At 21.2% G+C, this 9,383-nt stretch overlaps 2 protein-coding genes across 3 annotated transcripts; both read left to right on the forward strand.

The window, feature by feature from the left end:
- Positions 1 to 215: 215 nt before the first annotated feature.
- Positions 216 to 8,274, forward strand: LOC127285990 (calcium uptake protein 1 homolog, mitochondrial). 2 transcript variants are annotated; one of them, XM_051312242.1, is made up of 12 exons: positions 216 to 377; positions 1,422 to 1,687; positions 1,836 to 2,010; positions 2,341 to 2,500; positions 3,862 to 3,899; positions 4,784 to 4,898; positions 5,002 to 5,162; positions 5,522 to 5,638; positions 5,728 to 5,852; positions 6,244 to 6,371; positions 6,688 to 6,777; positions 7,131 to 8,274. In XM_051312242.1, the coding sequence occupies exons 2-12, from the start codon at positions 1,437 to 1,439 to the stop codon at positions 7,283 to 7,285; spliced, it is 1,515 nt and encodes a 504-aa protein (XP_051168199.1). In that variant the 5' UTR covers positions 216 to 377; positions 1,422 to 1,436; the 3' UTR covers positions 7,286 to 8,274. The 2 variants fall into 2 exon arrangements, with proteins under 2 accessions (XP_051168199.1, XP_051168198.1); XM_051312241.1 differs by lacking the exon at positions 2,341 to 2,500 and adding an exon at positions 3,278 to 3,443.
- A 111-nt stretch (positions 8,275 to 8,385) lies between these two features.
- LOC127285992 (uncharacterized) lies at positions 8,386 to 9,308 on the forward strand. The gene is made up of 4 exons (XM_051312243.1): positions 8,386 to 8,532; positions 8,725 to 8,815; positions 9,017 to 9,140; positions 9,227 to 9,308. Exons 1-4 carry the CDS (start codon positions 8,439 to 8,441, stop codon positions 9,290 to 9,292), a joined length of 375 nt encoding a protein of 124 aa, XP_051168200.1. The 5' UTR covers positions 8,386 to 8,438; the 3' UTR covers positions 9,293 to 9,308.
- Positions 9,309 to 9,383: the final 75 nt, after the last annotated feature.

The following is a 9,383-nucleotide window of genomic DNA, read 5'->3' on the forward strand; positions in this document are numbered from 1 at the left end:
TTCCGTTCCTTGAAGTTAGTCAATAGTCATTTAATCACATTCTCTATTTTTCTTATTATTTTAAATGTATTTTTTTAATAATGAATAATTTATTGACAGTCTAAATATGATGTTTAATTTAACAAAACGATAAAATATTTTTCTGTATTTTAAAAAAAAATGAATTTTTATTAATTACATTCAAATTTCCCTCTACAATAATCACGTGTCGTCTGCTTTATTTCCGCAAAGAAAGATATCTTCACGTCGGTGCTGTAAAGAATGAAAGTGAAATAAAATATTGTTATAAAAAACTATATATATTTATTGTGAAAATTGATTATTGATAACTTAAAGAAACAATGAATTGTTAAAATATTTTCTTATCTAGATCCTGGGTAATGTTGTATTTATGAATATTGTCCGCATTTTAATTTCAAGATTAGAAATTTTATCACCATCGAGTGATAGGTTATTTGTTATTTAGAAATTGTTCAATTACTTGCATGTTTTTTTTTATAGTTTTTTAGAGTTGAGTATTTTTTTTATTATATGTCAATGGAATTTACGTGTTTTTTAAACTTGCTCTGAATGTTATCTGCTTTTTGAATGGGACAAACGATATTTCAAATTCTTTTATAATAGATTATTTCTTATTACAAATAATTATCAATTGATAATTAATTTTTTTTATATTGTATTTATATGTATCATTAATTTCATAATTATCAATATATAATTTTCTAATGAAATGCTTTATTTTACTGTTTTTTTAAAAAATAATTTATTTAAGCTTAATTGTGTCATTAAAAATTTGTATTTTATTAATTTATTTAGTTTGTTTAGCAGCAATTATTAATTATAATTAGTTTAATATTTATCATTATTTTATTAATTTATCAAAGTTGTCAACGACCTGAAAAACCTAGAAATGTCAGCGAATTTTGTTCTGGAAAGTTAATTTTCTATATTTGAATCTCGCAAATCTCAAATTTCCAAGTTGATATTACGACTTTCCTAAACAAAAAAAAAAAAATTTGAATTCCTTTCATTTTTTCTACTTTTTTCGTCTAATTAAAAACAACTATTAACTGTAATTATTAACTAATAACTCAAGTAATTTAAATCAAATTACGAAAAAGTAAAAATGAGTATATTTTTTGTTTAATTTAGAATCAAAAAAAAAAAAAAAATTGTTGCAATCAAATCTAAAATTTGAATGAAAATAATCCAAAAAATATCCAATAAATTATTTTTAGAATTTAATTGACATATTTTGTAATTTTTGTCGTAACTAACTAAAAATTTATCAAACAAATTTGAGTCTAGAATTTTTTTTAAAAAATAGTCTGAAAAAGCTGGAAAAGTTATGGAATTTTTAAAAATTTTAATTTTTTTTCTTATTATTTTAATTTTTTAATTTTTATATTTTATACTTGCAGGTTTCACAATGCAAAATGATTGTCCCAAGACGAATAATAGCGATTGCTGTAGGAAGTGGCTTCAAAAATTATAATACAATACAATATAGAACAATAAGCGTTTTTTCAAATCGCACCCGAAACAATGATTTTATCATTATCAATAAAACTCAACATCGATATTATAAAAATTTTGGTCATAAGCCAAAACCTGCCAGTTCATTATTCATAGTTTACAGTACTTTTCTTTTATCAGGAATGCTATTTTGTTGTACACATTATTTTTGGTAATTATTAGAAATTTATGTAATTAGATTTCCACATTTCTGAATTTTAAACAAAAAATTGAACGAAAAATAATACAGATATATTATTAAAATTATAGTCCTTTAATTGTATAATATAAATTTAGTAACAATTTATTTTTTTTTTTAGGATGAATTTATATGATAAAACAAAGGAAAAAATTGCTGGACTATTTCCAAGAGCCGAAGCTGCTGAATTATTAAATGAAAATCAAGAAGAAAATGATACAGACGTGGAACATGTCGAACATGAAGAGCACAAAAAGAAAAAGAAGAAGCACAAAGTTGGATTTCGTGATAGAAAGGTGTGATTTTGTTATTATTTTCTTCTCATCTGTATCAATTTTTTGTTCAATGTTTTCGACAAATATTGTTTTTTGTTTTTCAAAAAAAATTTATTTTATCATTATTTATAGTTTATGAAAAAAAAAATATATTGTTTCAAAATATTTACTAAAATGAGAAGTATTTTAAAAATAACAATTAAATAATAAAATTGAAAATAACATTGAAAAAAAGTTAATTATTAAATTTTACTTATAAAAAAAAAAAAAATTTTTTGTATGAAACGTTTTTACAGAATAATGATAATAATATTACGTTACGTTAAATGAAATTTTTAAGCATTCTTGCAGATAATTGAGTATGAAAATAGGATGAGAGCGTATTCGACCCCAGATAAAATTTTTCGATATTTTGCCACTGTCAGAGTAACTAGCTTGGAAGGCATTGAAATTTACATGACGCCTGATGATTTCTTAAGAGCAATCACACCTGGCATGAAGCAGCCAGATGGTAAAATTTTCCTACATTTCATTTAGAAAAAGAAAAAAGAACGAAAAAAAAAAAACATTTAGAAAAATGGTATTTCTAACATTGCTTCTATTAATCCTTAACCAGTAAATTTTTGCAATCATCTCGAAAAATCAAAAATTTTAAATGATTTAATATTTCTCATAAAACCTTGTAATATTTGAATTTTCTTCACGCTTTGTAATCAGTGGATTTTTAACAAAATGCTTCTAAGAATTTCTTCTTTTCAGCAAAACTTTCGCTTTCCCTGGTTGAATTCTACAAATTAAATAAATTGTTTTTTTTTAATTTAATTTTTAATAATTTTTTATGTTAGGATTAAAATCTATTTTATTTTTAATTAAATAATCAAAATTGTAATTTATTTTTTTTTGTAAAATTATTAAAATTATTAATTTTTAAAATATATTTTTTATTAGAAGGATTTAATTTATTTATTTTTATTAAAATTTAAGAAAAAATTTTTAATTTTTACTATTCTGAGGAAAATTTCTCGTTTTTTTTATTTTTTTTTTTTTTGAACAATTTAGAAACTCTTGGGGTCCTTTACTCTCCGATAAAGAAAGATTGTGTGCTGTGAATGTGATAAAATTGATTGAAATGCATGAGTGGAAATAAAAATTAAATAAAGAAATCAACAGTTAATGAAACTTTTTAATGTTATTAAAATAAAAATAATAAAATTGTATTTAAATAATGAATAATATAATTTTAAAAAAATTGCTTAAATAATATCATAATTTGAATTGTGTGGAACAGATAATCGAATATGAAAATCGAATAAGACACTATTCGACGCCAGACAAAGTGTTTCGTTACTTTGCAACACTTCAAGTCACAAATCCAACCAACGATGTACATGAAATTTTTATGACACCAGACGATTTTTTACGGTCTTTAACGCCTGGTGTTAAGCAACCTGACGGTACGAATTTTCCAAAATTTTCTCTATAAATTTTTTTTTTTTTTTCTTTAATTTTAGTCTCTTAAAAAAAAAATCGCCAAATTATTTTTTTTCCGATTCATTGACTGTTTCTGTCGTTTGCTTTGCATTGAACTCAAGTGTGTAATCTTGTGCTTCTTCGCTTTCATTGCATGTGTCATTATATTATTATTATTATTATTATTAGCGATAGAGAATGAATTTTTTGGTGTTGTACTTTAGAAAAAAAAATTGAAGAAAAAAAGGTCCAATTTTTTTAATTTTTCTGTGTAAAAAAACAAATATATTCATTTAATAGACAAAAAAAAATTTTTAATTGATTTTCAAATTTTTTAATGTAGTAAAATATTGAATGAAAAAATTAAAGAATACAAAATGAAAGGACGTTTAATTTTTGCAGGTCTTGGTTTAGATCAGTATAAAAGATACGATCCAAGGGTAAGTTATTCGTGTAATTTTGTTTTATTATTAAAATATTATATTAAATAATTACCGAATTAAAGTCAATTTAATTTTAAAATTTCATTAATTTTTTTTAATTTTATAAAATTAACAATTGAGTCAATTCATTATATTTTGAGATTCAATTCACAACCAACTAATTTTCAAAAAAAAAATTTGACTTTTGTTCAGCCAGTAGAAAATATAAAAAAAAAAAAAAAAAAAAAATTGTAAAACAATTTGGAATTTATTTTTAAACTATTAAACAACAAAATATCAATTTTATTTAAAAATTTTTTTTTTTATTTTCCAAGAAGAAAGAAAAAAAAATGCAAAGAACATCTAAAAGTTTATCTCAAGTTTTTATTTAATTTTACTTTCTCGTAATTTGTGGATAAAAAATTGCCACATTAAATTATTTTACAGGTGAACTTTAAAATCTTATTTTATATATTATTTCATATTTTAAAATATTTCGATTAAAAACAAAAAACCGAGTTTGTTGCTATTATCAATATTTCAATGAATATGAATATTCCACAAAAATTTTAGCAAATAATTTGCGAGAAAATCTGCAAAAAATATTTACATGTGATGATAATAATAATTTCAACAATTCTTTTTATACTTTTGTAATAAATTGTATAATTTTTTGAATATTTTCTACTAACTGAACAACTATCAGTTTTTAGCACCTCATAAATTGTAAATTCATATTTTACAGTAAATATCAAATTTACCAATAAAATTCTTATTTCGTGATAATGATACCTTAATAAAATCATTCCTGCAAAATATTATTAATTTTTTTAAATTTATCGGCGAGATTTTTAGTCGAAATACATAAATTAGATAAATTGTCTTTTTTTCATATTCAACAGAATATTCAGAATCAGTTGGGATTGACATTAGATGAAAACAGCTTTTTTTATCGACTAGGCAGTTATGGTTTGATTACATTCTCGGATTACATTTTTTTACTCACGGTTTTGTCAAGTAAGTAGAATTTTTTGCCAAGAAAAATATTATCATTATGTTATCAATTCATGAGAAAGAATTTTTTTTTCTCTCTATTTTGTCTAATTAAATATTACTTTAGCATCAAGACGACACTTTGAAATTGCATTTAGAATGTTTGACTTTAATGGCGATGGGGACGTCGATTGCGATGAATTTAATAAAGTTGCAACTTTAATTCGACAACAGAGCAGTATTGGAAATCGTCATCGCGATCATGCCAACACTGGAAATACTTTTAAAGTAAATAATTAGAGTTAAATTTAAATTTGAAATGAATTATTAATTTAATTTCAATTAGTAATCCAATAAAAATTAATTTGAATTGAAAATTACGTAATAATTGACAATTAATGAGAAATTTAGGTAAAATTTTGAACTTAATTTTTGAAATATATAAATATTGAAAAAAATACCTATATTTTTAAAAAATACTTTTGATTAAGATTTTTTAGTTTTAAATTTTTCTTTGTTGCAAGTTTGTTTTACAATTTTTATTTTTAGTATCAAATCATTTTATTCTTTCCTAATTATTATTTTGTATATGTATAGTTTTTTATTATTATATTATTCATTATAAATATGTATTTTTTTAAAAACAGGGCGTAAACTCGGCATTAACAACTTATTTCTTTGGATCAAAAATGAATCAAAAATTGACCATTGAGAAATTTTTAGATTTTCAACAACAATTGCAGACGGAAATTTTAAATCTTGAGGTATTGATTTCTTGATAAAATTACGTTAATTTATCAAAACTAATTCTTGAGAACGAAAAAAAAATATATTTTTTTATTTGTTACTCCAGTTTGAACGCAGGAATCCTGATGAAAATGGTAATATAACTGAAGTTGATTTTACGGAATTACTATTGGCCTATGCTGGTTATCCTGAGAAGAAGAAAACTAAAATGTTGAAACGAGTAAAAAAAACGTAAGTTTAATTTAAATTAAATACCTTAAAAAAAACTATTTTTTAATAACTTAAAAATTAAAACAAAAATTTTATTTTTAAATTTCCAACTAGTTTGTATTTTACAAAAAAACAAAACTACAATTTAATTATTTTTTATATAATAAATGCAATCGTGTAATTATTATTTATTTTCGTTATTTTATTATTATTTATTTTTCGTGTATTAATTATTTAAAACCTAAATGAAAAAGAATAGTAAAAAAAAATATTGAATTTTAAATTAAATTTAAATAATTGATCATTAAATAGGATTTATAAATAAATTCAATATTTTTATTAATTTCATTAATTTATAAAATAAATATTTTCAAATAATTGAAAATTAATTTCTTTCTTTTTCTTTATCAAGTTTCAGAGAATGTCCGAAAGGTATCAACAAAGACGAATATTTAAAGTTTTTCCATTTTTTGAATAATATTAATGATGTTGATACGGCTCTTACATTTTATCACATCGCTGGAGCTTCAATTGATCAAGGTAATTACTTTTGATTAAACATTTATTAATTGATTAAATGAAATCTCAAAATTATATCCTTTATTCTATTTATTTAATTTTTTAACACTTTTTTTTTTATTATTTATTCTACATAAGTTCTTGCCTTCCAGCACATTTCTTTCATGTAACTCAATTTTAAAAAAAGTAAATAGCAAATATAGTAAATTTTATATTATTTATTTTATAAGTTAAAAAATTTTGTTGAACTTTTATTTTTTTTTAATAAATTGATATATCTGACTAATAAAATAAAAAATATATTTTTGTTTATAATATGGAAAATATTTATTTTCAGCTACTTTGAAACATGTCGCAAAAACTGTGGCTCATGTAGATTTGAGCGATCACGTTATTCAAGTAGTTTACACCATTTTCGATGAAAATAGTAAGTATTTTATATTCTAATGATAAAAAAAGAAGAATAAAAAAATTAATAAATTATAAATATATTTCTTTTTTAAAAAGTAATGCCTAAAATTTCATAATTTTTATAAATAAATCATTTTTAAATTTATTTAATTTTAACATGAATATTTATCTAATTTTTTCTCCAATTGGTAAATTTTATTATTTTATGATAAATGTGAAAAATTTATTTATTCATTTTGCTTATTTATTCAGAAAAAGAACAATTTTTTCTTTTATTATTTTAGCTTTCTCAAAAAATAAGTAAAAAATTATCTATCAAATTTTTGTAATAATAATATTGATTTTTACTGATTTTTGCACATTTTTCAGTGGATGGACAACTGAGCAATCGAGAATTTGTGGCTGTGATGAAAAATCGAGTACTTCGTGGCTTGGAAAAACCAAAAGATACTGGCTTTATAAAATTAGTCCAATCAGTGATGAAATGTGCGAAAAATAGTTACTACAGTCCTTTTGAAAGATAATAATATTATATTTAGCGATTTGTAACATAGTTCGCGAATCAACGTTGTTTTTAATTAATAAATTTTTATCATAGGGTTGCTACAAGTTTTCTCGATTAAAATTTCATTAATTTTCCAGGTATTCCAGGACTTAATATGATTTTTTTTTTAAACTACATAAAACAATGATTTATATAAAAATAGTTATTCAATATAAAAATTTTATTAAAAGACGGTAAATATTTTTTAAAAATTAATTTACTTTTATTATTCTTAGGCTATAGGTAAAAACAATAAATAATAACAATTAATTAATTTTAAGTTTTTATCATACTGAGAAGCTTTTTGATTTGTGCGCTTCTTTTTCTTTTCACACTTTGACCGTTTTGTCAAAATATTTAATGAATTTTATGATTTTATTGTTTTCCAGGTGTTTTGTACTTTTTTCCTGACTTTTTAAGATTTTCCATGTTTTTAGAAAGCGTAGCAACCCTGTTTATTACTTCAAACACAGTTTTCTTGATTTAAAAAAAAAATCGTTATTTTTCAATTTTTGTGAAGGGAAAAAAATTACGTTACCATTATAATAGTGAAATTTACAACTTTTACAATTAATAATCAGCAAATAATATTATCTATACTATTAACGGTGAAATTTGCCTGTACAGTTAGTTTTCCGTCTCTTTTTTTTTACTTAATAAAAAAAAAAGTATACATATTCGAGACTTTTGTTTGTCATACATTCACTTGCACGTATATATATATTCACTTTCTCGACTTTGTGATTAATAGAGTAGATCCCGTAAAATGTTTGCGCTTCATTGAATAGACAACTGGCCGCATTAATTTTAGTGTGAAATTATACTTGATTCAAGAAACAACTGTGATGGATTATTAAAATTTATAACAGTAAACTAAATTAGTAAAATTAGTGAACTAAAAATTTATATTAAAATATTTATGTTTGTAATTAATATTTTTTTTTAATTCAAATAAATTACAATTCAATATTTTAAACTAATTAATTGTGAATTGATAAAAATCACAAAATTGTAAACTACAGCACAAAAAATATTATAATTAAAAATAAAATTGTAATGAATTTATAAATTATATTATTTAAAATATAATTCAAAAAGTAAATTTTCCAAACACTTTGAATAAAATTTGAGAAATGTCTTTGACATTCTTTTTGTGTATAATTATCGTTGATATAATTTCAAATGTTATCTGTGCTCCTATTATAATTAATGACAATTCAGAAAATGGTAAGATTAAATTTAAAAAGATATATAAATATATATTTAATTTTATTTATCCTCAACTAAACAATATTTTTGATAATTTTGATTAAAAAAGAATTTTACGTATTTTTTTCTAAAAATTGATATAAAATTAATTAAAATTATTTTCTGTTTTTTATTTAATTTAAAATATAAATATTTTATTTTTATGTATAGAATCTTTTGAGGATTTGAGAGACAATTCAAATGAAGATATTTCAGAGACAGAAGTTCCGAGTAGAATTTTATTCAAGAGACAATTTTTCCAGTAAGTTTTTAACTATGATTTTCTGTCAATTTTATATAAGATAAATTGATTATTTATCAGAACTTTTATTCACATAGAAAAAAACAAAATATTTATAAAAATAATCAAAAAAAAACAATTTTTTTTAAATTAAACTTTTCATTAAATATTTAAGCAAATAATTAAAAAAATATAATTTAAATATTATATTTCATACTTTAGGGATATATTCTCTGATCATTTGGCACCTTTATTGTTTCAATTTGGTCATGTTTGTGAAAATCCAACTGAATGGGAGCAGAGATTTGAGCAAAAGGATTTTGAAAATAATCGCCATCAAGGAAAAGTATGATAATAATATAAAGAAATTTTTTTATTTTTTACTTATTTTGTTATAGGTCTTATTTATTTATTTTATTATTTTTGTTACAGGTATTATGGGGAAATGCAAACGGAAATTATGGAGAACATTATTGGGATTTGGCCTCTGGCAAATGATATACGTAAAATATTTTTTTAAAATAATAAAATATGAAATTTTGTACATAAACTTTTTAAATAAGGTGTAAAATTAGAATAATCTTTTAAA

Source organism: Leptopilina boulardi, unplaced genomic scaffold (genome assembly GCF_019393585.1).
Source record: "Leptopilina boulardi isolate dan_hultmark-lab unplaced genomic scaffold, ZJU_Lbou_2.1 LbouV2_342, whole genome shotgun sequence".
NCBI lineage: Eukaryota > Metazoa > Arthropoda > Insecta > Hymenoptera > Figitidae > Leptopilina > Leptopilina boulardi.